General features: G+C 37.8%; 2 protein-coding genes across 3 annotated transcripts; one reads left to right on the top strand and one right to left on the bottom strand.

The window, feature by feature from the left end:
* Positions 1–749: 749 nt before the first annotated feature.
* Positions 750–11,331, top strand: LOC139142256 (malonyl-CoA decarboxylase, mitochondrial-like). The gene is made up of 10 exons (XM_070712142.1): positions 750–972; positions 1,852–2,040; positions 5,352–5,492; positions 5,769–5,909; positions 6,479–6,628; positions 7,335–7,499; positions 8,032–8,152; positions 8,756–8,908; positions 9,351–9,578; positions 10,309–11,331. Exons 1-10 carry the CDS (start codon positions 943–945, stop codon positions 10,548–10,550), a joined length of 1,560 nt encoding a protein of 519 aa, XP_070568243.1. The 5' UTR covers positions 750–942; the 3' UTR covers positions 10,551–11,331.
* A 1,479-nt stretch (positions 11,332–12,810) lies between these two features.
* Positions 12,811–26,395, bottom strand: LOC139142255 (SKA complex subunit 3-like). 2 transcript variants are annotated; one of them, XM_070712140.1, is made up of 11 exons: positions 26,229–26,395; positions 22,398–22,631; positions 21,414–21,573; positions 20,733–20,850; positions 19,929–20,138; positions 18,987–19,114; positions 17,906–18,043; positions 16,678–16,832; positions 15,116–15,426; positions 14,296–14,423; positions 12,811–13,765 (listed from the first exon to the last, which is right to left on the bottom strand). In XM_070712140.1, exons 2-11 carry the CDS (start codon positions 22,572–22,574, stop codon positions 13,620–13,622), a joined length of 1,671 nt encoding a protein of 556 aa, XP_070568241.1. In that variant the 5' UTR covers positions 22,575–22,631; positions 26,229–26,395; the 3' UTR covers positions 12,811–13,619. The 2 variants fall into 2 exon arrangements, with proteins under 2 accessions (XP_070568241.1, XP_070568242.1); XM_070712141.1 differs by having other exon boundaries at positions 12,812–13,765; positions 22,398–22,619; positions 26,229–26,362.
* Between the last annotated feature and the right edge of the window lie 686 nt (positions 26,396–27,081).

The following is a 27,081-nucleotide window of genomic DNA, read 5'->3' as shown; positions in this document are numbered from 1 at the left end:
CCAGATAATCAGTACCCTCATGCTTGATCAGGCAAGTATACCAATTGTTTTAATAGGAAATACTAAAAAAATACTGATTTAGTAATGATACTTGGTATACATTAAGCTGTACCATATTTTTATAAAACTGTACGATTTTAAATGTATGGTTTCTCGGTTTTTTTCTATTATTTTTTTATCATTTAATAACTGCAATAAATGCTTCAGTCCATTTCTCCAAAAAACGGTAATCTACCTTCTTCCTCTCAACATTTTGAACAAACCTTCCTTGTAGCTTTCAATTAAATTTTAAGAGACCCCCCTCTAACTCCTCCGACCGCCCCCCCAGTCGTAAATAATGACGGCTCTTTATTTATTCAACACATGAAGTTAAGATAATTTTCACGACTGACATTATTTCAGTGTCACGCACTTGCAATCGTCAGAGACTCGAGTTGTGTAGGCCTATATTGGCACTGTGGGCGAAACTTGTTATGAATGATTGAATTAATAAATAAATAAATAAATAAATAAATAAATAAATAAATAAATAAATAAATAAATAAATAAATAAATAAATAAATAAATCCTCAGGGAGATAGTCAATGAAGATGGCCGATGTTTTAGAACAATTTTCGATTTAAACAAAGCATGAATCACTGCTTGTAGCGCTCCAGGTTGAAACTTCAGCACGAACGAGTAGTGGTCGCCAGACGATGCCGCCGTGTACTATACTACTAGAATATGCATGTTTGAAACGGAAGTGACGTAGCGGGGATCCCCTGTTCACACAGCTGACAGTGCGAGCGAGGAAAGCCGGCCGTGTGGTGACGGTGGTTGACCGCTGAGTGGGAGATATCGTGAAGGATTTCTGGTTCGTGCGTCCGCCTTATAATGTCTTCTGTGGGCAAATGATTGATAATTGTGTATTCTGCTCGTCTTGATGTCAATCAGAACTCGGAGATGATTAGCAGAACGTTCAATGCCCTGCAGGTAAGTAGTCTGGGACAAGAGCCGAAGTACCGCCATGACAGGTTTGTTCGCTCGAATCACAGAAAGGAGAATGACGCTTTTACTTACGTAATATCTATTGGGCAAGAGGTATTTTATTTCAAATATAGTTCTTTATGGAGAGAAGTCTCTCACAAAAGCAGAACATCATTGATCTGAGTAATTAATTTGGCAAATCGTACGACTGCAACGATTTTGCAACCGTCCCGATAGACTGTCGTGTCATTCCGATGCATGAACATCAAAAGCCCGCGACTCCAGGTCATCAAGGGGGCGTGTCATCCCAACAGACAATCTGGCAGTGTTATCTATATGAAGACCAACAACTCAACTGTTTTCACAAATAGATATCGACTGAAAATATCCGGTCATATGGATATATTCAGAGAGAGACAGAAAGATACTCTCTCTCTCTTTCTCTCTCTCTCTCTCTCCCTCTCCTCTCCCTCTCTCTCTCTCTCTCTCTCTCTCTCTCTCTCTCTCTCTCTCTCTCTCTCAAAGAGAGAGAGGGGGAGAGAATGTGAATCGCTTTGTTCAGAATTATACTCTTGAGACTTTATGTACACAGATTCATTACGTAACTCTATATTTCAACAACAGTACAAGTTACAATATTCTCAAACTTGTTAAAATCTTTTTAAAAACAGTTTAAGTTATTCTGACAAACATGTAGAAAAAGAAATATAATGTTCGAAGTCCCCCATGGAGGGGCTGTGTAATGAAGCTGTTCAGAGATTGTGTATGGTACATGGATTGTTGGTCACCATGGGAAACAGCAAATGTCGATAGGGATGGTGGTAATTTTTAAACCACGACTAAGTGAAAGTGGAGTGTCTTTTCTATATACCCATTCCCATCTAGGCCAGTGGGCAAATCCTTCAAGCCAGTGCCTGCTCAACATTTCTGAGACCGTTCGTGTCGTGTACAAGTGGGTTGTCATGCAGTGCCCAGCAACATGAAAGGATCCACAACACTTTGGAAGAAGTTAGAGTTGCTATGATGGAATCGGTTGCTGGAACAGGGAAAGAATTAGTCCCATCACTGCCAGAGGTGAGGTGTTGTGCTGTCTTTAAGTATCTGATTCTTCTTAACCCTTTCACCCCCAGTTCCCTGTATACAGGTCCAACTTTACCATAGAAAACAATGGATTTGGGACAAACCATGGTGGTGAAAGTGTTAAGCCCTGTTAAAAGAAGCTGTATGACAAGCACTGAGAATGTTGTTTAATGTTGATGTTTCAGCTACATACTTGTATGCGAATGGTTTTGGAAACTTTTATAGTATTGCTGCTGTAGATATCTAAAATGAGACTACATTGATATGTCAATAGGAATCCTCCTGTAAAATACTTCATAGAAACCCTTTAAATTTATCAGCTTACTGCACCAAGCAAAACCACTGTCATGACGCAGAGTTCATCATAGTCTGATAACTGAGTAGCACAAGGAACAATACCGTTTGTCTATGTCCAGGTATTGCAGAGAGCTGAGTAAAAAGTACTGAAATTTTCAAACTGAAAGGTTTATGATTACTCAAGAACATTTTTTCAGTAGATCATAAAGGACTTCCTGCTCACATCATCAAGTTCATTATCATCTTGTCCATTTACACTAGTAAATCAACAGCGTCAGAAACTGTCCCTTCTTCATTGAAACAATAAACTGAAACAAATGAATGTCAACATGGTCACAGGGATTTTATTTTGTTTGGTTTTTAGCTCCCATAGCCATATGTATATATGGCAATGGAAGCTATTTTATAGGCTAGGGAAATGTCTGTATGTATGTATGTCTGTATGTCTGTATGTCTGTGTGTCTGTATGTCTGTATGTCTGTATGTCTGTATGTCTGTCAACATCAAAAACTCCAAAACCGCTGTACATTTCATCTTGATATTTGGTGTGTACATGGATGATGGGCTGTAGATGAGATTTTGTTCAAATGAAGTTGTCATTGCCAAAAATATGCAAATTAAGGGAAAAAGTGTAAAAACAGTCAAAATTGAAAAAACTCAATAACCACTGAGCAGATTACATAAAAATTAGCATGTAAGTACTTTGGACTGACATGAAATGATTGTGCACATTTTGGGTCAGTATCTTGGACTTGCTATTTTTCATGAATTTTTTTGTAATTTTCTCCCATTTTTGGTCAAAAAATCTCCTGCTCTGAAACCACAAGTCCGATTGATTTGAAACTTGGTATGGAAGTGCATAGGAGTGACCTCTCCCAAATTTGGGCAAATCGTGATGAAATTTGCATATTTTTAGTTTACACGTCCATAGACTCCCATGTATAAGGCAGATCTCCATAGACTCCCATGTATAAGGCCACGAAAAATAAAAATTTAGTTTCTCATCGTATTCATATTGCAAAAAGGATGCAGTGACACAATTTTTAGTCCCCACGGATGAAGTCCAGTGAGCTTATAGATTGGGTCATGTCTGTCTGTTCGTCCATCCGTGAGTCCATCCGTTCACGCAGATATCTCATGTCCATAACTCAGTAACCACAAGTGCTACCACCCCTTCATATATGGTGTGATGGTACAGCTTATGACGCCACATATTGTACCTCATTAATTATGCGCATATCTAATTTTGAGCGAGCCAATAGAGCTAGAGGTCTGATTTTTGGTATATAGGGATAACTTAGCAAAACAATTTTTTTGACAAAATGTCACGTGACCTCGGTGACCTTTGACCTCAAATATACATATTTGTCCATAACTCAGTAACCACAAGTGCTACAGCCTTCATGTATGGTGATGGGACACCTTATGACGCCACATATTGTACCTCATTAATTATGTGCATATCTAATTTTGAGCGAGCCAAAAGAGCTAGAGGTCTGATTTTTGGTATATAGGGATAACTTAGCAATACAATTTTTTTGACAAAATGTCACGTGACCTCGGTGACCTTTGACCTCAAATATACATATTTGTCCATAACTCAGTAACCACAAGTGCTACACCCTTCATGTATGGTATGATGGGACAGCTTATGACGCCACATATTGTACCTCATTAATTATGCACATATCTAATTTTGAGCGAGCCAATAGAGCTAGAGGTCTGATTTTTGGTATATAGGGATAACTTAGCAAAACAATTTTTTTGACAAAATGTCACGTGACCTCGGTGACCTTTGACCTCAAATATACATATTTTCCATAACTCGGTAACCACAAGTGCTACACCCTTCATGTTTGGTATGATTGGACACCTTATGACGCCACATACTGTACCTCGATAATTATGCGCATATCTCATTCTGAGCGAGCCAATAGAGCTGGATGTCTGATTTTTGGTATATAGGGATAACTATAGGAGAGAAATTTTTTGACCAAATGTCATGTGACCTCGATGACCTTTTACCTAAAATATATGTTTATGTCAATAAATAAGTAATCACAAGTGCTATGTCCTTTGTATTTAGTAGGATGGGAGACCTTATGACAACACACGCTTTACCTCATTAATTATGTACACATCTAATTCTGGGCAAGCGAATAGAGCTAGAGATCTGATTTTTGGCATATAGGGATAAATTAGCAATATAATTTTTTTTTCCAAAATGTCATGTGACCTCGATGACCTTTGACCTTGATTATACATATACATATATATGCATATCTCAGTAACCACAAGTTCTATACCCTCCAATTTTGATAGGATATTAGACCTTAAGATGTCACATCTTGTACCTCATTTATAATGCGCATATGTATTTCTTGGCTGGCCAATACTGCTAGAGGTCTGATCTTTTTTCCCGATTTAGAACCATAACTTAGACATGCCTCATGTGTTTCAAATTGGGAACAACGACATAGACCTATGTGCTCATAGATCTCAACATATACACTCCAGTGATACTTCTTAATGACCACATTTTCCTGCCCCATCAAGACTAATACTCTTATTACAAGTGGGGACTATGTCAATGTAAATGACTTGTTGAGTTAATGGTTGTATCACAGTATTCGATATATCTAATTCTGTATTTTTTCCATTTTATATTCTGAATAATTACATTAAACATATTTCACTGTCTCCAGTACATTTCATTTAAGTATTTCACTTCATGCACTTTATCCCTTTCACACATGTTCAAATATCTGACCAGAGAACAAACACTAAATAGTCCAGGATGGGAGCTACAGTGTCATTGACGCTATTTTTATATATATAGTGTTTTGTCTTTATTGACGTGATTCCAAACCTAGTGTCATACATATTCTACTTTTTTGATACAAATATCTCAGCATTGCCATGAGGTACACCTGGTACCTGTCATGTATTGCAAAAAAGAATTGTATCTTACAGCACTGTAATAACATTTTTTCAACTCTTCCTTTTAGTCTCACACCAAAGAAATCTGTGGGTTTTACAATGGTCTGGATTTTCCCGGGAGATGTGAATTCTTATCAGTGTTGGCCAAGGACTTCAATGTTGACCATGAAGTGATTCTAAAAGCCTCGGAAAATTTACATATGGCTCATGTAAGGACAATTTCTCCACGATGTCTCTCAGTGTACACCATTGCAATATTTCCTGATGTCCGATTTTGTTATCACAAATTTGCAGCTACCTTCTGTGACCATTTTACACAGCTTTGACTTTGGTAGTTTAGTAAAAGAAAATTTGATGAATATGTATTGACAATTGACAGAACCAAGGCTGTGAAATCACAGACAGTGTTGAAAACTGATATGTATGATTGCTAACATTCATTTGTTGTTAATAACAAGACATATACTGTATTGATGTTCTGACAGGAGAAAGGAGAGGGGGCTTTGCTGCAAGCTGAGAGCAGACTACGCCAGGTGTTGCAACCACAATATGGTAAACTGTTTGCACAGATTGGACGGATACAGAGTGGGATGAAGTTCTTGGTGGATATGAGGAAAGACATGCTGGTATGTGTCAAAGTGTTTGCTCTGGTTTTCGAATAATCTCCAAACTTAGTGAACAAAAGATGTTCACTCCCAGACTAGCTTACCCTAAATGTCCAGAAACAGACATCTTCAGACGTTTGACAAATACTTATACTGGATCAAGCGACAGTTACTCTACTCCAGTTGGTGTGGGGGGGGGGGGGGAGAACAGATGGGAAGGGGTAACTGTAATCCAGCATACTTAGCCTTCTCATCCCTATTTCTGTGTACATTGGCCCAATTTTACTGAAGATAGCAGTACACTGTATGGTAGTTTCAAATGGTATCTGTGACTGGGTAAATTCTCACAAACTTTTTACCTTTTATATGGCTGACTGATACAATTCCACTGAGCGTCACTTTGGAAAGCTATGCCAAATGAACAGAAAAATACAAATACCGTAAAGTAAATGCTGAGTTCATTCTTTTAATTTTTTCTCAAGTGCATGTATGTGTGCTCAACGTGGTTTCGGTCATGTGATACACACTTTACATGAATTCTTATACTATAGCAAATTTCCTTCACACACGTTTATTTTCAATTTTCTTAGGACATTCTCAGCAGTCAGAGCCAGCACGACAATCCTCACTTGAAGGCAATGAATTCAACTCTCCGTGAAATGCTGTCACACTGGTTTTCAGCCGGATTGATGAACTTGCTAAGAATTACTTGGTATTCGTCTTGTGACATCTTGCAGAAGGTTGGTTGTAGAATCAAAGAGAGTCAAAGCATCAGTCACAAAAATTCTACCAGTATTTTACCTGACTTCATAAGTGTAATCTCAAAGCCAATATAGTGTGCATGTTATTAAAATAAATGCCACGTTGAATCAAGGAAAGAGTGCATTGCGTAGGTCTAACAAACAGAACTTTCCAGAAATTATTGCTTTTAGAAAATGTCAGAAAATTGTTTATAATAGGCTGAAGAGCAAGTACACTTTTCTGTCCAGTTTTGTAATATCACATTTAATAAGCGAATACTAGTATTATATTCTCACCATCTGGCATTTTAGTCCACTTTTTTTTCATGTAAGTTTGTCATGTGTATGATTTACTAAACATTTGACTTTTGTTTTCAAATCAAATTTTAATACAGGTACCAATATTATTTCTTGTGCTTTGATATAGGGTAGATTTTCTGATATTCATGTACTTTTCACTCAGTACTATGTGGAATCTTTTTCCTCTGTGTACAAGATTCTAAGTTCTAAATTCAATTTTTTCTACTGAGAATAAAATTATGGTAACTAAAATAAGAATAACATACAACTTTACCATAATATTAAAAGCAGTGCAAACAAGGGAGACAAAGATGGTGACCAAATTTTTTAACATTGACAAGCTTTTGAAATTACATTCTCACATTGCTTCTCCTTATCTTGACATTTTGATTTTTCTGTACCGTAGATCAGTGAATATGAAGCCGTACATCCAGTACGTAACTGGGCTGATTTAAAGAGAAGAGTTGGGCCGTACCGCAGATGTTTTGTGTACACTCATAACAGCATGCCACGTGAACCAGTGATGGTTCTTCACACTGCACTGACAGAGGAGATCTCAAACAGTATACAAGTGAGTGACAAAAATGCTTACTTGTGAAATAGTGGTTGAAATATTTGATGTGATGCAAGTAATAACAGAAACAGCAAGAAACAAAACAAGACACCAAGTATTAAAATAATAATGTTGTTACCATGAAATTACACAAGATGTACCATATCTATCACCAGTGTACATGTGGGGGCTTCATGAAAAAGCAAACCAACCATTGACAAATATTTCTACTCTCCTGCAGTTCAATTATCGTAGGCAGGTAGACAGATTTTATTTCCAACTCTGGTATTATTGACTGTTGAAATCTTCAATAATTAATCTGCAGTTTAGTAGTGGATTTTTTAGTGGACTGGGAAAAAATGAGAGTAATATTATGTCAATGGATCTTGTCACCATTAACACTAAGCTAACAGAGATGAGTAAGGACTGATAAGATAAAATTGTTTAATATGATGACATCACTCTTCCAGTGTCATTTCTCATCTAATGCAATTAATCATGACCATACTCCACATTTTGCTTACAAAGTATCTTTGCATATTTTCACCAGTCCATTGTTAGAAGCAGAAGTGTTGATGAATCAGAGGTTGTAAATTCCATGGATGGTCCTGTCGAAGATCCGGAGAAAACTAGTACAGCTATCTTCTATTCCATTTCTTCATCTCAAAAAGGTAAGTTTTTTGAATGAATCCTTCCAGCTACTGATATCAACACTCACCTCAGACTTCCCGGTTACCAGCAGAGCATCTCATTAAAAGGAAAGCAGTTTTGAGCTTGGTTCAGCAAAGTAAAGGTATTTTATGCAATCTAATGGAGAAGCTGTCTTGAACCACTCTTTAATTGGCCATGTTTTGAAGCTTACTTCTCTAAGTTTTTGTGACCTGTGTATTTTTGATATTTGAATCATAACAACAACAAATTGTGCTATACACTCTTCAGTACTTTATTCCCCCTTTCAAAACCCTCCCATGAATGGGGTGCTAGTCGAAAATGATTTGCTCCAGTGTAGGCATATCATCATACCCATGGAGGAGCTGCCTGCTGAGTTTGGTGGATTCCTTATCAGTCTCCAGACAATAAAAAATACAATTGTTTAGGTAAATGGAAGAACGTATAGCAAAGTGCTCAGCCAAGTTGCTGATTAATTACCTAATTTGGTGCACCGAATATACGCAGCTCAGCTGTAACAGTTTTATCATTTCTACATGTATATTACGTATGGAGTTCTCTAATGCCCAATATATGTATCATTTATACTATTCTGTCCTGTTTAGGTCTACAGGGTGTTGATCTCGGTAACTATCTCATCAAACAAGTTGTCAAGGAGCTGATCAAAGAATTTCCCAAGATGCACCAGTTTTCCAGCTTGTCTCCCATCCCAGGGTTCCGTGAGTGGCTGCTAGGGGAAATCCACAAGGAGTTGAAAGGTCAGACCATGCATTTACTTTGATGCAGGGGTTTCCTGATGGATAAAAAACAAGAGATTAATGCAGAATTCCTTCCCTTTATGTCGTGCTGACAAAGCAGCAATTGCGTTTTACGACAGTATTCATTGGTTGTTGGATACTGAAATTTCACGCCAATTTGTTTGTCTTGTTTGTTAATTTCGTGTTGCAATATCAAGTACATATCTGGTATTTCAATTGAAAGAAACAAACTAATACAAATCACAGCTCCGTTGTAGGTAGCATGACTGCTTTTATTCACTCAGGTATTTTGCTTTTTAACTCTCATCCTGCATAACAAGAATCAGTTATTTATCCAAAGTGACAAAACGCTGAATAAAGTTACTGAACAACATGTATTATCCTTCAACTGTTAAATCAAGTACAGTCAAATATATGTGAAAATTGCTTTAACCTCTGACAGATGACCATTCCAAGAGTAAGCTGTTTACAAACACTGAACTGAAATCTGTGACTGAAATCTATCAGCGATCTGACCGACAGCCTCTGGACGTCTTGAGGAAGTTATTACTGACCAATGATTGGATGCAGTCTACAAACATGGTGTCCCTGCTTGAAGGACCTCTGATGAGACTCTGTGCTAGATACCTGTATCTTGAAAAGAGGCGAGGCTATGCTCTCAACCCAGTGGGTTAGTATGGACTTTTGGGGCACTTAAAATGGGTGCTGTCTTATCATATTGGTGGGTTAGTGTGGAATTTTGGGTTTAAAATGGGTGTTGTCTGATTTCATCGGGTTGAAGCATGGTGCAGGTACAGACTGAACTCAGTACAGTTGAGTAGAATCAAGTGGGTTGACATATTGTTGATAGGACATATTGATGAAATTTGAAATGTGTTGGTTCAATAAGAAGCTTGTGAATGTTATACCCATGAGATGGCAGTAGCATCAATTTGAGTGAGTGTGTATGCTGTTGCGTAGTGGGTTCATATCTAGCGGGTAAATATGACAGTCAGTAACAGTACAGTTTTTAGTCCCCACAAACAAAGTCCACGGGGACTTATAGATTAGGTCGTATCCATGCATCCATATGTGCATCTGCACCTTTCACGCAAATTTCTCAGATGCCTGGAGCAATTTCTTTCAAACTTGGTACAAGGATGACCCCTATGTAATACATACCGTATGCACGCTGATTTGTTTTGTGATACAATCCAATATGACCATCATTTCTGTCAATGGTTTCAAAATTCATTAACCAAGTGGGGACTATCTCATTGACAATGACTTGTTTCTATGGAGTGAGTGTGTGTACGGGTACAGTGGGTCCAATGTCAGCAGATATACATATATTCATTGTGGACACTTGTCAGATTTTCTCATCAGAAACATGTTCTTATGATATTTTATTTTCCTTCCAGCTAACTTCCATTTGAGAAATGGTGCTGTAATGTGGAGAATTAACTGGCAGGGAGACATCTCTCCACGTGGTGTGACATCATCATGTGGTATAATGGTCAACTACCGATATTTCCTGGAAAACACCGACTTCAACAGTCGTCGATATGTGGAAGATCATCACATAGAGGCGTCTCCACAAGTTCTTGATTTGATCACACAGTTTAAAATGTCCACAGCAAGCCCTCCAACGAGCAATCTCTGAAATCAGTTGCCATAGGAACTTGAGATTTTCATCAGCATCAGATAGTAATGACGAAATGCCTTTCTTTGAAAAGTGTAAAAGTGTAATGACCCTGCATGGAGGACACCACAGTTGCCAAGGAAACCTCTTCACATCCAAATCTTCTAGATGTAGCATTCCAACTGATCATGTGGAAACATGTGGGCTGTACCATAGCTAGGTGTCAATCAGTACAATTGAGGGGCAAGAGAAATTTAGGCTTCCTGTTGGAGTTGGAAAGTCAAACAGCATTCCTGAAAAATAAATATCCTGATAAATTCATCTGCAGAAATCTCACACCTAAAATTTAATCTAGTCACATATACTGCACCTTGGATCAACTTTTAGAATTGCCATGCTGCCATGTACGGATTTCCAACACCAGAGTAAGTTTGTCCGGTGTGTGACAATCCCAAGTGTCTTGTTACTGCTAATAGCTGTAGATTTCAACTTGTGTACCTCTCGTGTATCGCAAAATCATCAAAAACTACCTGTGATCTATCATTGTTAGAGCAGCACTTGCAAGTGAAAAGTTGCCTCATTGCATACTGTTATCTTTACTGCGTAGAATGGATTCATGAGAACCAAACTGCATAGAAGGAAAGTTTGAAAGCATAAAAAATGTAAATTACAGAAACAGTTCTGATTGTAAATATAGGTGCTGATCCTGGTTTTTTTGTGAGAGTAGATTTCTGACAAAAGTGCAATAAATGATGTACAAGAAGCAATGTTGTCTAGCAAATAAAGAATGAATGAGATGTCATAGCCGCTGTGTCAATGTTCATTTTATTTCAAGAACCAGTGTGCCCTCTAAGGGGAGGTGAAAAATTGTTTATGGAGTCAAATTGAAGAAAACTTGCTTTGCCGTGTGTCACCGACATGTGTGTCGCAAAACGATACAAGCAAGTCACCAGTTTTTAAATACACCACCATCTATCGTCCTATGCATTTCTCTATTCCTCATACTCTCGTGTAAGTCAGTGAGAAGACAATGAAAACAACAATGGCTGCTCCCTTTCTGCCCTTTACCATCGACTGAACGGCGAGACAATTGCCACGGAAACAATTAGAAATGGTACATTCAGATATTTTTTTGACCAGAAAATACCGGGAAACATGCTATTTGAATTATGATCCCATTGAGCATTTCTTTACATTGGAGCTGCGTCACCGACGCATTAAATTGCTTGTAATTTCAATTCAACAGGGGGTTTCACCTGTGCCGAGACGCGTCAAATCAGCTCAGCGGGCACACTGTCAAGCACACTGGTATGGATACACAATTGGTTACTACCATTATCATGCATGCAGATTACATGTCTTGAAACTTTGTAATTGACTTTACAATTTCTTTCCCTGATTTGACTGGAACATCTCGTACAAAGCTAGTAAATTATGCAACCTGCAACAAGTCTCGTCTCATAAATCCGTGTTTTATTTCCTGTTTTAGACCAATCCCTGAAAGCCTGAAGGAGCGCACATCTTTTGTAAATCAATCCTTATCATTGCTGGTCGAGTTTTGGTATGTGATTATGCACACTGTTCAGGTCCTCAGTGCAAACATCAAGACATAACATTCAGCATGTTCATGATGCCCTCTGGTGTTAAGGAAATGCTAAAAATTGTTCTTTTGTTACATGACTTTAAACATCTTAATATCTCAATATTTGATTCTGTAAGTATGCTGAGACAACAGTAAAATGAGAGAAAAAAAGGAATGTTATATAGATGCATCACGTGAAAGATATCAGAAATGGTCATATTTCATGACAATTTCAATGTTCAGCTGACATGCTTCCAATTGGTTGTTATTGTTCTATGTGATGTTTTCACAGAGTCATCAAGTAGCAAGGTGTGCAAAAAAATACCCCACCAGTAAGTCACAACTTTGTCGCTCAGATTGCAATAGTGACAGCACAAAAAACGTTCGATCTTACAGAGCCTAGAATTCCCACGGAAAGTCAGACCTCTCTTGAAACGCTATCTCCTTTTTATAGTGTAATAAGATCCATGCATAATTGGAGGCTAAATAATAAAACAGCTGTGTCAAAGATGTTACAAAAGAAAATACAACTTTAATGCAAGCGACTTTGGTAGAGATACAGGGGCTGTCATTATCCATTATTGTAATATTTCTTTGAATCACGGACCAGTAGCTGTCACAATGAATAACACATGTACATGTATTTATATGACATTTGTGTTAGAGACATTTTTCATTCAATTCACAACATACAAGTATATACTTAAAATACTATTTATTGTTATTAATATCCACATATACATATGTACATGTTTGTGCACTACAAATTACATGCTTATCGAATTAGAAAAAACAGATTCCTAACTACCTATATGGTATGGTTAAGAAACCATATCAGTGTCATATCTGATGGACTTGTATGGTAAAATAGCAAGACGATGGACCTTTGTGAAGCAGACAGCTGGAATGCTTGTTGTTGACCTTTTTAAAGGAGTTTTGTAGGGGGATAATTTAAAAAAAGTCTGGCAGATTATTTGAATACTCAAACCTTAACAAAAATACCCTTTGTTTATACTGTATGAAAGCCTTTCTCAACCTAAAGATAATATTAATAACCTAATTTTTGATAATCAAATAAAGTGTTTGCTAAATTTGTTTAAAGTGGAGCTTCAATATCCATTTCAAAAACTCTCCATGACTTTCACAATTTCACTCTTCTCTACTACTATCAAGAATTTGTCCATGTAACTTCTCTTGGCTCACATTTTAAACGATAATCTGTCACTGCAAATTTCTATATCTACATGTTATAAAAAAAGCACATTTGCCATGTTTACTGGTGGATTATCCGTAGCAGTATATATTTTGTTACAAATTTTGTTTTTCTACCATGGGTATTTGCAATTCACTGACCAGTATTTTTGGAATTACAACTGCCACTACTTGCATCATTCATGAAATCAGTTTCTTGTCATGAGACTGGTTCCTTGTTTTAGCAATACACAAAGATTGTCTGTAATAGTACATATAAAAACCAGACCTAATGGTACACGTTTACTTCAACATTTTTAAAGAATAAAGTGTACGGATTGTCCTGTATGGTCTTTCCTCTCCATATGAATTCTGTGTAGTTTGACCAGTAGTAACATCACAGAGTTGGTGTGTGGTCCCAGTTCCAGCATCGGAAGCTCAGATTTCCGGATAAACTGTCCACCTGTTGGATAATAACGGAAAAGAAAATGTGAATATCAATCCATACAATTGTCAAAGATATAGGAATGGCAGACTTACATGTAACTTTCAACTCTTTGTACACTCAGTAGTAAGGCTTTCATACATTGTCATTCCCATATATGTTTTTGTGTCCTGGTGATCAATGATCTGAGGAACCATGGGGTGCACCTAAAGAAAAGTGGGGCCGAATCTTCAATATGAAAACAATACAGCTTTCTGGGGGGCCTCTCAAGCTTTATGAAGCAACCAGAGCCTTTAGGATTATGGTGCTTTGTAAAATTATTCAAGTGTGGACCAGGTATGCTTCAGTCTTGCCAAGCATGCATGGCAATGGTCAAAGCGGCAAATCACTGGTTTCTTAGGCAGACTCAGAAGCTCATAAAGCAATGCTGGCATCTAACTCAAGACATATTCCAAGTACGGCTATTTGATGGAAGTTTGTACTTATGTCCGTTCATGTTAGACATAGCTCAAACTCTCCAGGACATGATAAACTTAATTCTAACATACCTGATCCATTCTTCCCAATCAAGGTGTTTATCTTATTGATGATTTCATTCATTTGATCAAGTGTTAGCAATCTCTGCAAATAGTCATTCAGTTGACCCATTTCTTCCAGCTTTACTGGCTGTATACACCTGAATGGAAAATATTGGCATCAGACACTGAAAATTCACTACTCAACCATGTCAAAGAAAGCAGATGAGATATGCGGCACAAAGCATCTGATAAATTGTCAATATATGAGTAAAGGCCAGATGAGACCGATATATTTCTCCATATCGGTTTTTCAAGAAAAATAGAAGACAGAAAACAAAGGTAGTTTTGCTCTCAACAACACAAATCCAGCTAAAATTTCTACTCACCATTGTGTGAATATACTGACAAGATAGAATTTTAATCACAAAGCATACAATCATTTCAAGTTCAAGATTTTTCTTGTGATTGAGTTTGATCCTGTTCTTCTTTTTAATCAATATTTAAGGATACAAATGTGAGTAAACATAACAGGTTTGGAAATTGTACAGTCTACCCTGGGCCTGTATCAATTACAGGGTTCCCCCACGAGGGGACTTTGAGGGGTGGGCCACCCTCCATTTTGCCAGCAGTCTATTAATATGTTAATAACCATACCAAAAATTACCATTTTCACAACAAAAGAATATGCAAATTATTTTCGTTTTAATGTAAATGGCTGCCCCTGTGTTTTTATAAGCTATGGAGAACACTGAATTACATTACGCCATGATATGCAATCATTCAGCACATTCAGTGACAGAAATCCATGATGAAAATCATAAAATAAAAGCAGAATTGAGGGGATACTTGCTTTGGTGGGAAAGGCAGGTTATGGTTAGCTGGTCCTTGTGGTAGATCTACAACAGCTGGTGTTGCAGCCTTGCATGGTTGGTAATGGTTAGCACTTGTCATCCCTGGTTGATGATGGCCTGTACTGACTGGTTTAGCCTGGTTAGCCATAGGTAGCCCTCTCTGCATGTTTTGACGCTGACTTTCAGAGCTAACACCACTAGCTGTGTGTGTGCTAGCTGTCCGGGAGTAGTTGAGACTCAGTGTTGGCATCTCTGGCATTTCGGTGTAGTCGACTTTGTTTGCTCGTAAGACAGGTGGTGCTGGCATTGGCTGAAATCAACAAACCGTGCATTATACTTGGTTAACACATGCCAGTAATTATTTGTACTGTATTTGTAGATTGACACTTCAAAATTGAAATACCATAAAAGAAGAAAATTCTAATGGTTATAATTTGTGTACAAAATACTAAGACTATCTCATTACACTTTGTTCACTATGCAATTTCTGATGTCACTATGCAACAACTTCTGATCTCTGCCCTGTAATACATGCCACCCTCAAAGGTGTGGCAGAGAAAGGTCTACAGATATTGCTTGGCAAAACCCTTGCTAGCTGCAACACAAGCCTGCTGAGCTTGGCAAAGCTAGGCTAAAACTGTTGAAGACAAAACACACACAGCCACAGTGTGTAGTCAACAAGGAACTAGGGTGTCTGATTAATATGATCCAGACTAAAGTAGCAACTCACCAGATCTGAAATGTGTCTTACAATTTTTCTGCCCCTGAACGCTGTTTGCAATTAGTATTCTAACATATAAAAATCCTGTGGTAACAGAGTTTTTCTTTCCTGTATCATAAACATTCTTCTGTCTAAAGACAGTGAACAAGCTAATGTTGACTTGAAAGCTGAAAGTTGCTGTCTTTTGATATCGTTTTCTACAATGTTCAAACTTAGACCATATTTTTCTCTAGTGGCTAAAATATATTCAATATCATATCATATCATACCAGAGTATATTGATGGTTCAAACAGAGCAATGTGATTGGTCGAGACATTAAAATAACCATGCTATATTCATGATACAGCATGGTTGGAACACACACGAGCTCTAAACAGGAGACGAATTCTTTTTTTGACATTTCACGCCAGAATTTCAATATGCTTTTATGATATAATAGCAATAAACCACAACAGCAATGGGTATAATACTCAATTTTGACCAGTTCACACCATACAAGCACTTGGTATTGCTAATGCATAGGTCATGAACAGGTCAAAATCTTGTGGTATACAGTTCCTTGGATTCATATACATGTACAGTCCATTACTATGCGACAATACACCACAATAAAGCACACCAACTTGGTGTGCTTTATTGTGGTGTATTGTCGCATAGTAATGGACTGTACATGTATATGAATCCAAAGACTTTACAGCAATGCTTAACCCTTTGCACCCTGACCCCCTGGTACTCTATGACATCATCGGACATTTCTGTCTAAGCCGGGTTCAAAGCAGCAAAATTCACCAGGAAAGTCAAAACTTTCAGTAATTGCTGAATATTTATTTTCATTTTACCTGTATCCGTGTGGTAATTTCTGGTGGTTCTGGTTCAGGCATGTCTTCTGGATTCACAGCATTACTGATGAACTGTATCGGTGACGGAGTATGTATGACTTGACTTTGTGTGGTGGAGTGACTTTGTAGTATTGGTGGTGCTGGAGACGCTGTCTCTGTGAAAAATAGCCATGAAAAATCCTCATATCAGAACAAGACTAGATGAAAAATGATCTGCCTTGTATTATTATGATACTGCTATATCAACATTTTCAGATGAGCCAAAGTTAAAAGTTCAAAATTTGTCTGCTTGTTTTGATAAATGGATATCACTGATTTTAAAAAGAATTTTCTATGCTTTATCATGGTACATGTAGAATGCATCTCCGGGACATAATATTTGGACTGTCAAATTTTTACAATTCTTTTCTGAGCTACCATTTGTAGGGGCTCATTTTGAAGCTCTTGCAATAAGAAAAGTTTTACAATCTTTTTTTCTGAAAATCAAAAATTTTATTTTTCCCCTTATAGTTAAAACAGGGATTGGCAGCCAGTTTTAATTTCAGATATAGGTAAATCTTTAGACTTAGGTAATTTGTTTCTCTAGTACCATACATGGCACTGTGACCCCTGACACTTGTTCTTGATTTGGTAAGAGCATTGTTGAAAGTTTCATTTGAGGAGACTTTAAGCAAACATTTAACCCCTTCAATTTCACCTTCACGGCGCATACTACTTTAAAGTAGATCTACAGTGATCCATGTATTTCTATGAAAACTCCCATTTTGTTTCCATCGTATCACACTACCTTATAAAATTGATCATTAAATCCTATGAATCAATATGCTTTCATATATTTTGCACCCATGGTTAATGCTGAACATTCATTATACTGGGAATAAATGAATCTGGTCATACATTACATACAAAACAATTTAAAATTGCAATATAGCTTAGCATACTCTTGTAACTTAAATTTGTCTGATGTAAACTAGAAATGTACTTAAATTAATTTGTTTTGAGAGTAGTTATCACGATGTGTTAATCATTCCTTTTTCTTTTCAATCATTTCATCACCATGGTGTGGCACCATATTGTTTTCTGTGGTAAAGTTGGACATTCATACAGGGAACCCGAACGGAAGGGGTTAAAATTTGTGTTCTTCTGACATGATGTTCTATACTGCCAGGGACAGGCTTTAGGATTTTATCTCACTACTAACAAGGATTACTATGATAAGAATATTTACTTTGAGAAGAGAAATCACATCTTGGTGGTACTGATGGTTGTTCCACTGCTGACTTCTTGATTTGTTTAACACCTGGTGTAGCAAACACAGGTGGTACAGGTGAATCTACAGCATCCATGGCCATTCTCCCAAATGGACCTGAAACATTGAAAATGCAAAATGAGTGTCATGGCTCTGGTGAAATGGCTGGTTAGCTGCTATGAAATTCTTTGTGAGGCAGACCCAGACCAAAATATCACTTGACTTGCAAAGATACATGTACATGCATGGATGGATATAGGGTCATACACTTAAAGTCACTTAAAATCCAAGGACTTTCAAAGACTTTTTCAGCAATTTTTGAGGCTGTTTTAGGTCCAAAATACCATTTTCCAGATATCACTTTTACAATATATCATTTTTATATCTCATTTTACATACTATTTTATGATATCAGGACTCATCATTGTGTCATTTTTGAAAACTGTGGATGGATTATAAATTTTCCAGGACTTTGCAGGACTCAAGAAATATCTCAGAGCGTACAGCCAATGTGGATCAAACACAATGCAGACACGTCCTTAAACCCAAATCGTCATCAATTTTCAATGAACACTTATTAAGAAATGCTAAGGTGACATTTTTGGATTAAAAGGTGAAAGTTGCTGTTTCTTGAGATTTTCTGTGTTCTGAAATAACCTCTGATATAAGTCATGGACGTAAATAGATGAGATCATGCACACTGAAATTTTGAATGGTGTTGAGGTCTTATGTGTGTGATGCCGTCCATTAGTTCTGTAACATACCAGTATGTTTCCAGCAAACACAAGAATTGAAGGGTTAACACTTATAATCATATAATTTTTAAAATAAAACATCAGTAAATTGTAGGCACATATTATATTTTCACTCTAATTTTCTGTAATTTTCACAGTGACTCATGATATTTACTTTTGGATTGTGAAGGAAAATGGTTTATATAAGCTTTATTGAGGAAAGTATACGCAAAAAGTTCAAAATTTTCTACTTCTTGGCAGATTGAAGAACAGTTTATGGTATGGCAGGTTGTGCCACAAAACAGTGCCTCTGTATACATACTCACCTTTTTTTGGCTGTTTAGGAGTGACAAAGCCAGCGATGGTGCCTCCTTTCCAGAGTCCTGGTGTGGTTAGAATTCCGTCATTCTGGAATTCTTCCGGTATTTGTGTCTCATCCAGTCTACCAGGTACACTAATCAAAGGATTGAAAATTTATGAGACTCAAAATAATAATAATCAGTTTGAGATTTATTGAAATTTCTGCTATCAGTATACTCGTACTAAGTTCACCAGGACAATCAGAATGACTCCAATGGTTATGATGCGTACTGAGTTGACAAATATATATTTTAGGTATGTTCCATTATAAGATTATTTATCTACATCTTCCAATAAATTGGAGAGGTTTTCAATATTTCATTAAATTTAGTTTCATGACAGATACCCATAGTTTAATTCTGAAAGCTGTGGCTTAATTTTGGATATGTTTATTCATGTACCCTTTTGTCAATGCCCTGAAATACATGTCTTTGCCAGCATATATTCAATATCAATGCAACATCATTGTTTTGGAATATTGAATATGCAAAAATGGTTTGATTCTACATCTTAAAGTCAGTGCAGGTATTAATGCATCTGCATATGATATTGTACTGTACTTTGACAACTGACATAGGTTCAAGGAATGCATGTTTAGGAGTGACGAACCCAACAATGTTGTCTCCTTTCCACAGTCCTGGTGTAATTAGAATTCCATCAATCTGGAATTCTTCAGGAGTTTGTGTCTAATCCAGTCTACTGAGGACTTCAATGTTTGTAATTTTCACTATCATGTTTGAAAAAAACATTAGACACTTGGTTTTTTGTCCTGATCCTTTTAAATCATTATGGAATCTAAAAGCAAGACAACTAACTGTGGACAAAGCTTGGCAACATCACAAATTTTCACAACTCAAATAATTGCATTCATATCTACCGTATACCATTGACATGTGATGACAAGTTACCTTGTTGTTTTTGTTTGAAATCCTTTACTGATACAATAAGTGACATCATCATTCATCTTTGTATCATTGACCTTGGCTGTGGAACTTGGTCCATGGTTCTTCAACCTGGCCAGTATCTCCAGGGTAGTCCGACTCAACCCGAAATTCTCCAACTTCGGAGTGGCGCTTTGGTCAGCCATAGTTTCCTGGTCTCTGACTGGAGTAACACACCTGTGTTTCATTTTGTCAGGGAAGTCTAAACCATGTTTGAATTGAATGTTTAAATATGTGTTGGTAACCATACTGAAGTAAAAAATTGAATCAATAACACTGTTTTCCCTGAACAAGGTAACAGGGGCGTGACATCCTCTTATACATTTCAAGTGCCTCCTTGCCACAAATGAAAGAAATTTAATTTTTTTCAAAATATAACACAATAAAATTCATGACAAAAAATTCCCAAGACAACAGTGATTTACAGGCAGAATGCAAGTGTGTGAATCGATAATGTGGGCTGCCATTGCAATTCTCATCAATCTTGAAATCCTGCAAGTTTGTAATGTCCACCTGCTTTGCACCACATCAAAGCCCTCTTGTAAAGATTTCTGGGGAGAACACTGAATAAGTTTGAACTTGGCTAAGTCAGTATACTGAAACATATTGGTCATGTACATGACTTTGTTTTTGTTTGTGACCTGCCATTGTTTTATGTTGTGAGACAATTTTTGTCTCACATTTTCATGAGTTTTATGCCTTCATCAAAAGCTACTTGTACAAAGTTATTGTAAAATAATCAGTCAGAATGATTCAAAAATTAAAGGATACGTTAAATTGTCTTCTTCAGGTTTGCAATTCTCTTCATCATTAATGTCAATATTTTCTTTTATTTCTTCTGTTTCCATCCCTTTAGGTTTCTCTGTCACTTCAGTCATGGTCTTTACACCTTTTAGTTTATAGTAGTAAAGCAAATTTAATATTCAAGGCCATCAAACAAAAACACTAGGAATGAATGGAAATGGAGCACGCAATTTTCAAACAGCAATGAATGAAAGAAAGAAACAATTATCACAAATCCACACGATAGCAATACACTGCACCTAAAAATTTATGGTACAGTAAGAAAGTTTACAAACTCAAAAAGTGTTTTTTGAGTGATTTTGAGTTTACAAACTCAAAATCTGTTCAGGATTCTAATAAAAGCAGAAGTATACAATATGATTGATATTCTATGTATCACAGACATGTGAACTTGGTGACTACTCCAAACTTTGCTGCACAAATGAACAACCAAGATTTTGTGGTCACAATGGATAGTGGCCCTGGGCTATCATACATGTAGTCTGAGAGACAATCCTCCCGGTCTGCACACTACCCCTTTCACAACCATGGTTTCACCCAATCCCATTGTTTTCTATTGCAAAGTTGGACCTCTACAACAGGAACTGGGGGTGAAAGAGTTAAAGCCAGTGTCAAAGTCAAAGCCAACGGAATGATGATACATCTCACCTTTCTTCTTGGGTTGTTGATATCCGTACTTACACAGGAATGTTTCTAACTGCTGATAATGGTTACTGTAATACCTATGCAGTGTTTCACTAGCATTTGAGATATCACTGAATGCAGTATGACTTGACTCTATCTCTTTTTCTTTCTTCTTGGCCTCATCCTAGAAATAACGGCACAAATAACAACTATAGTAAATTGAGCAGTGCTTTGCTTATTCATCCATACTTTATCATTTCATTTTTTGATGGGATCTCAGCGAAGTAAAGTAATGCATTTAAAAAATAATTTGATTGTTCTAGAAAAGAGGACCAACAGTATTCTACAGACTCAGTATGCCAAAGAGATCACGTGACAGTGGTACACACAAACTCACGTGTTTATGTACATGGAAGGTACACATACATGTATTTCTTTGTGCGTTTGTTCACAAGGGTTTGTGAGTACTGTAGTCCAGTCAAATTCCAGGTCAAACTCATTGTTATTATTCACCACTTTCTTCACCACTACATGCTTTATCACATCATCACTTAGCAGAAATTAACAACTGCAATGCATATATTATGCCACCGTCTATCTCCTAATAAATTGCATAGGATGTGTACTGATACAAATAAATTGCAAACCTAATTTATTGAGTCCTAGAGACACTTGCTGCCTGATGCAACAGTTGGCTTAGAGGCGCTCGTTCATAGGGTCAGTAAGGATATTACCACGCAAACCGGTAAGCTTTATTATTTCAGTCTATGATCTCTCCAACAAAACAAAATGTTGCAAAATACAGAGGTGTATGGCAAAGAGAGAAAAAGCTGCAATTACTGTGAAAATCAGAGAGCACGCCTTGGGTAATAAATATACGTTTCAGTTGAAAGATCTGATCATAGACAGAAATGTAAGAACAAAGCATATACCAAGCACCCAAGTGACATCAGTACTGCAGCCCCCTCCCCCATTTTTGGCTGCCATGACAACAGCTCACCCACTTACTGTCAAATTTTTCACATCTTTCAGCATTTCTCGCAACATCAGTTCACTTGACACTGAAGAGGAGCTTCTCTGTAATGGAGGTTTTTGGAGAAGTTGTTTTAACTCTGCACTTTGTTTCTCTGCATTCACAGCTACACTCCTCAAATGTGAGAAAAAGTCCTCTCCCTTTCGACTCATGTTGTTGCTGTACAATTCAGAAGGTTATCCCTCAATGCATATAACCTGCGATCAAAACTGAAAAAAATATGAAAAATGGCAACAACATAAGAATATACACACACGTACGGGTTACAGAAACAATCAACCATTTGGCAGATGAGGGCACAAGAAACCTGCAAAGTAGAAAACCATAACAACGTCACCAGAACCTGCTTTTACTGTCATCACAGGCACTGTACTGTGTAATAACTATGAACCTACTATAGAGGTAGGTTGCTGGTTTGTGATAGTAACCATGGATAACCATGGATAACCATGGAGGTAGAAGTGAGAATCTCACTTCTACCTCCATGCAGTAACAGTAACTACATGTAACATAAACCATAGGAGATTGTACAGACACTGGCACTGAGCATAGGGAGCAGGTCACTTCAACCTCTATTTGTTTCGACCCAAGTAATTATTCACAACCAATTGTTGCTGGTTGTGAATGTGCTGCTGGTGTCTTAACACAACCCTGCCCTGGGCCTAGCCCGAGCAGTGCAGTGCATTCCTGGCGCAACTCATTTCCACCACAGAGGTACTTCTGGTACCTCCTAGCTGCAAAATTGTAGCGCTACGGTGAGGCGGTCGGTGATTTTTGGTTTTTGCGACTTCGCTCACCAGTAGCGCTACAATGCCGATGGCCCTGGGGAGTATAAAATAAGCGCATCCCACTGGACTAGGCGTGTTGATGTGAAATGCTACATATTTACTGCATTTGGTCGTACCGATTTATCACTACTGAAGACTAAACACTATACTACACTTAACCTTGTCGTTTATGGGGTTTGGAATTTGTTCAAACACGTCGATTGCGTTCCATAAACATTGAGCGTGGGGCATCCGTGTTTCTAGGAGCCGCCATTACCGGAAGTTGGTAATGGCTGCTCCCAGAAATGTTTTCGGAACGCGATCGACGTGTTTGAACAAATTCCAAACCCCATAAATGACAAGGTTAGTGTAGTATAGTGTTTAGTCTTCAGTAGTGATAAATCGGTAAGACCAAATGCAGTAAATATGTAGCATTTCACATCAACAAGCCTCGTCCAGTGAGATGCGCTTATTTTCACCTCTACAAGGCCATCGGCATTGTAGCGCTAGTACTGGTGAGCGAAGTCGCAAAAACCAAAAATCACCCACCGCCTCACTGTAGCGCTACAATTTTGCAGCTAGGTACCTCCATGTTTCCACTAAGCCCTGCAAAGCACTGTGTCATTAAAACAAAACTGGCAATGTGCTTACAAGATAATGATACGAGTTTGCCTCCCTAATACCGAAACTCGGCGAAAGTGAGAAGGGTCGAAGTGACAAAGGTGGAAGGGTGGTGACTGGGGATAAAACAGTCAGGGTCGAGACAAGAACTGCAGAAGCCCTGAGCATGGACTCTTGGGAAGTTGGGGTCTACACACGCGATTGTGCAATACCTTAGTCCAAGCTTAGTCAAAGCTTATATGAAGCTTGGCGCCGAAGCTTAGAACAATGTTTTGCGTGCCAACCTTAAATTAAGACTGGGACGCCCAAGATTAGCTGAAGCTTATCCTTGCACACCTTTGTTGAAGCTTAGGGCAAACTAACCTTTATAAAAGCTTAAACTTCCAAATCTTGTTCCAAGCTTGGGCAGTAAAGCTTGGGCCGAACTTTACGGATAAGCTTTTTATCATCCTCATTTCTACTGTAGCTTTTGGTCTCTACTACCTCCATGCTTGATCCAGCATTTGACCTAAGGGTTATTTTTTGCTCAGTTTAGGGAGCCGATTTTGCTGCAGAGTCTTGCCAAATTATTGGTTTGAAAGTTATGATCCACATTTAAGTAAAAATATAGACCAGTAGGCGGGCTTTGGATAAAATAACCACGAACGCGTTGAAATATGTTTGCGTTGAGACTGACCATCGCGACGGAACACCTCTTGTCATCACTGTCCAGTACGCCCGGTACTCATGTCGTCTGCACAGCTGAAGAGTGCGGCTTGATCGACTGCATCACGACTTTTATGAATTAACCGCTATATGGCAAGTTTCTTGTTGACAAGGTTTAATACCGATGTACTGAATTATATCAAGTATAGCCAAAATGAGCCACAAAAATCCGACTACACTTCTGAAAATACACGACAGCGAAGAGATGCACACACCACACTTTACGATTTGTAGTGACTCAGAAAGTTCGTGATCCTGTTCCTTGTAAGTTTTTGACACAAATCATATTACGTAGTAAAGATACTCCCACGAAAAACAAACTTTAATGTAGGTCGTTTAAACAAGTTTAGTCATATTAGGCAAGCCAGTGACAAAAATATACGATCAGACGATGTAAATACCTTTGAAATGGTTTATTCGTATATTGCAACAAAATGTACACAGTAATCAGTATATACAAGTTACGAAGCTGTACTCACTTCAAGTATTCCCTAATCCGCTCACAAATTCCTTTCTAAGATGATAAATTCGGCATATTGGACGTGTTAGGAAGGACATGGATAATTCTTGAAGATGAACTGACTGGCACAACTATACTATTAAATGTACATCCACGTTGCATTCGTACAATTTCAGGCGAAGCCGTACAGATTTTTCTCCGGGAGCTGCGCGAGGTCGATTTTGACCGGATTTTGGTGGGCCTCGTAACTTTCATGAAGGGCTTTGAGTATTTTTCAGAGCTGAAAAATTACTCACTTTACACACTCCAGCCTATGTTTCACATTTAATTCGGTATTTCATATAAATATTAACATCCTTCAAATTATGGAAACCCGGATTGACATCTTAATAATTAAATCGTTTAATTTGAAATTTTACCACAACCACCCAGTGAAGTGGAATGGCCCAAAAGCGGAATATATCAACAAGTGAAACGGTTGCCATCACTCCTTCGCAACCAACTTTCTATATGAGTACGGCGCGAATAATGAATAAAGAAGGGCCTATTTCTGTCGATTTCGTATCGAGTATCGAAATGCCGCCAGGGAAATGATCAAAACCAATGTATGCATGTATGATAAAGGGGTTATTATACATAATGCGTTTGCATTTTGGACACATCACTCGAATACAATACGATATCGACCAAACTGCGTATCTGCGTTTTCCGGCGTCGTAACAGCTCCGTTGTTTGTCCTTAGGTGAAGGTTAAATGCCAAGCTTCACTGAAGCTTAATCCCAGCTAGGCTTGATTTAAGATTTGGTAATAACCCTGTTCCAAGCTTTGGACACAATCCTTATTTCAAGATTTGCAAACAAGATTGGATTAATCTTTATCGACGACAAGCTTGGCCGAAGAGCACTGGCAAACCTTCACCCAAGCTTAGAGTACCGCCAAGCTTGGACTAAGGTTCTGCACAATCGCGTGTGTACTGAGCACCTGTGACCCCCCCCCCCCCTTTGCTGCAGTTCTACTTCTATAGTTCACAATTTTCCCAGAAGATTTTGTGTGGTGAAAAGGGTCCCCAGCACATAAAAGTCGTAGTGGAAAGTTGTGGGCTACGGAACTGCAGCAAGTGACGCCATAATTAGACCACTGGCAAAACGCTTTTGAGGGACCCAGATGGCCAGACTTAGAAACGTCTCCACTGTATACAAAAACTCAGTGACATACGAATCGTATATTCAGTATACACGTCTGGATCAACTCACCCTAATTGATTGCTCCGAAGAATTGGTTGTGTTTAAGATAGTCCCTTTGAATGCACATCAAACATTATTATTATCACCGATCACGTAGACATTGAATGTAAACAACAACAAGGCACACTCTCTGATGAACCCCTTGTCAATTTTCAAAATGTCCGCTCATGCAAGGTAACCATGTTCCCATACAAATTATCGAAAGCAAGTAGTAGTAAGCCATTTGAAAAAATACTACACCTATATATCATTTAAAAACTTTTAAAGTGTAGTATTATTTCTAAAAGCAGCTGATATTTGGAACGTATGATGAAATCTATAGTTACACTAACCGTAAGTTATACTTGCTTTCGAACGAGGAAGCCTGTATTCCAGTTTCCGACTTTGAACAGTGGCGGCGCTCTCTGGTTTTCTGCAAATGCAAATAGGGATCGACCAAAGGTGTAGATTTGTTTTGTTTGCAATTTTGTTGGAATAAATGCAATTTTTGTTGGAATAAATTTGTCTGTTTCAAAAAATATTATGATACCCGCAAATTGGCAAGGTAAAATACGGGATAAAGATAAGTATTACTTAGCACTTTTGGCACTGAGGGATAAAACTGACAAAAATTTACTTTCCAATTAAATTGTTTCTGTAGTATTATCGGTTTAAAACGTTTTTCTATATGAAAAGAAGCTACTCTGTACTCCTCATCGATTTTCATTTATGAGCAAAAGGCTGTTCCGATAGTTTCAGTTGCCCTATACTGCAGATATTTTTTTTTTTTAATTTTACGTTTAATAGTAAAATAAGTATGTGTAACTTTCCCCTAAAAACTGGCAATGGTATCGCGCGCGATATAACTGAAATGTCTCACAAA

The sequence above is a fragment of the Ptychodera flava genome, chromosome 10 (genome assembly GCF_041260155.1).
Source record: "Ptychodera flava strain L36383 chromosome 10, AS_Pfla_20210202, whole genome shotgun sequence".
NCBI classification, from domain to species: domain Eukaryota; kingdom Metazoa; phylum Hemichordata; class Enteropneusta; family Ptychoderidae; genus Ptychodera; species Ptychodera flava.
The sequence above is the reverse complement of the archived record's forward strand: the minus strand, read 5'-3'. Positions and strand labels throughout refer to the sequence as shown.

Bases quoted from the DNA above. Each gene is read 5' to 3' on its own strand.
- LOC139142256 (XM_070712142.1), top strand. From the start codon at position 943: ATGATTAGCAGAACGTTCAATGCCCTGCAG. The intron at 2,041-5,351 runs GTGAGGTGTTGT...TCTTCCTTTTAG, and splicing joins TAGTCCCATCACTGCCAGAG to TCTCACACCAAAGAAATCTG. The intron at 9,579-10,308 runs GTTAGTATGGAC...TTTTCCTTCCAG, and splicing joins CTATGCTCTCAACCCAGTGG to CTAACTTCCATTTGAGAAAT.
- LOC139142255 (XM_070712140.1), bottom strand. From the start codon at position 22,574: ATGAGTCGAAAGGGAGAGGACTTTTTCTCACATTTGAGGAGTGTAGCT. The intron at 21,574-22,397 runs GTAAGTGGGTGA...CGTTATTTCTAG, and splicing joins AAGATGTGAAAAATTTGACA to GATGAGGCCAAGAAGAAAGA. The intron at 15,427-16,677 runs GTAAAATGAAAA...TGTTGATTTCAG, and splicing joins AAATTACCACACGGATACAG to CCAATGCCAGCACCACCTGT.